The sequence below is a fragment of the Fonticula alba genome (assembly GCF_000388065.1).
Source record: "Fonticula alba strain ATCC 38817 unplaced genomic scaffold supercont2.3, whole genome shotgun sequence".
Classification (NCBI taxonomy): domain Eukaryota; order Rotosphaerida; family Fonticulaceae; genus Fonticula; species Fonticula alba.
In genome coordinates, this window is record NW_009242973.1 from 3018496 (window position 1) to 3020317 (window position 1822).

A 1822-nucleotide genomic window follows, 5' to 3' on the forward strand; every position below is an offset into this window, starting at 1 on the left:
GAGCCGGGGTTGGAGCTGGAGCCTGGAGCTGAGCCGGAAGCAGGAGCGGAGCCGGAAGCAGGACCCGAACCAGAAGCAGGAGCGGAGCCAGAAGCAGGAGCGGAGCCAGAAGCAGGAGCGGAGCCAGAAACAGGAGCTGAGCCGGAAGCAGGAGCTGAGCTGGAGCCTGGAGCTGAGCCGGAAGCAGGAGCCGAACCGGAAGCAGGAGCCGAGCCGGAAGCAGGAGCCGAGCCGGAAGCAGGAGCCGAGGCAGACCCCGTCGAGGCGATGTCATACTCGTCTTCGACGAGGAAACGAGCCTGGCGCATGGTGCCGACACTCTGGCCACCTGGGGAAGGTGGAAGAGTGACACCTGGTGGAAGAGTGACGCCCGGCGGAAGGGTAAAGCCCGGTGGGAGAGTGACACCCGGAGGAAGGACAATACCATCCAGTGGAATGCTCTCAGGCAGATTGTCGGGCAACAGACCGAGACCCTGTCGAGAAGGTAGACGTTAACATGACCTGGGCGAGGGGAGAGGGAGAGAGCAGAGCGAGGGGCAGGTGGAACGAGAAGCGGGAAATAGATGGATGCAATCAAGGTGTTTGAGGAGGAGAGAAATACCTGAATGACCGGGTACAAGTCCATCAGAACATGAATCGGATCGCCGGCGCCCGGGCGCAAACCGAGTGACCGGAGGGTGGAGCCACGAACGTGCGCCTCCCCGGCACCAATCGGCCGGAACTTCCAGCCAGCACCAACGGCAATGTCCTGCGAGGGAGGGATGAAGAAGAGGGGAGGGGGAGGAGAAAGAAGACAGCAGATGGAGCATAAGCATCAGGAAGCCATTGAGAAGAAGTCAAGGAAAGGCGGAGGAGGGGGAGGAGGAAGATGTGCGAGGGCACACGCACCGATTCCAGCTGCGAGTCGATCACCATGACTGTGGCCTGGACGATTGGGGGGTCGGCCACCGCGGTCGCCGTGACAGAGGCAATGCCACGACGACCGGTCGAAGGCAGCCGCGACTGGCCAGACGCACTGCCGCTGGATCCCGCCTCGGCCGGGGCACCCACCTGCATGGGGAGGGTCACATTGACAGGGATGTACCACCGGGGAAAGGCGCCAAGGGCACTGTGACCAACGTAGGGGAGCTGCCATTCGGCCACCGGCTGTCCCGGCGCACCGGGGGGGTACAGCCGAGATGCGATCTCCGTGAAGTTCAGCAAGATGGATTGCTGCGTGGCATCGACCACCGGGGGGTCGGTGGCGGAAGGGGGCTTGAACCAGGCCGGCGGGCCGACCGTGGTGTCATACCCGGCGAAGTGGTCCCCATTCAATGTGGTCCGCTGGAGGTCCGGCGCCAGCATCACATCGAACTGGCCGACCTGGTCCTCGGACAGGCGGCTGAAAATGTGCGGAATGCGCGGGAGCACATTCTGGATGAGGCTGTGACAGGGGCCGAGGGGAGGGCGGGGTCAGATGGAGAGGCGGAGGGAGCAAGAGAGCAAGCCAGCACCGAATGGACGGGGTGCGCACCTGAGGAAGCAAACGATCAGGAAGACCGTCAGAACACCGATCGACAGGGAACGCGCATCCCGACGCGAATCGCGCATCACATAGATGACAGCCAGCCGCAGCCGGGCCAGGAAAAGGCGCATGGTTTCCAAGAACGACAGGGAATTGCCCTTGCCCTTTGGTCGCCGGTCTTCACATGGACGGAGAGGCGAAGCACCAGCGCGAACAAGGCCCAGCAGTCAGACAGTGTGGCCAGGGCAGAGGGGGTGGCCGAGCAAGGAGCACATACCGATAAAGCCCTCCGAGGCAGTGGATGACGCGTCATCATCA

At 63.2% G+C, this 1822-nt stretch overlaps 1 protein-coding gene across 1 annotated transcript in view; it reads right to left on the reverse strand.

The window, feature by feature from the left end:
* The window catches only part of H696_02424 (hypothetical protein), a 7411-nt gene that overhangs the window by 5122 nt on the left and 467 nt on the right, over nucleotides 1-1822 (reverse strand). Inside the window, exons 2-5 of the mRNA XM_009496326.1 lie at nucleotides 1514-1682; nucleotides 889-1423; nucleotides 602-748; nucleotides 23-473 (exon numbers count right to left, since the gene is read on the reverse strand). Of these exons, the coding sequence (XP_009494601.1) occupies nucleotides 23-473; nucleotides 602-748; nucleotides 889-1423; nucleotides 1514-1682 (1302 nt within the window). The remainder of the gene's footprint in view (nucleotides 1-22; nucleotides 474-601; nucleotides 749-888; nucleotides 1424-1513; nucleotides 1683-1822) is intronic.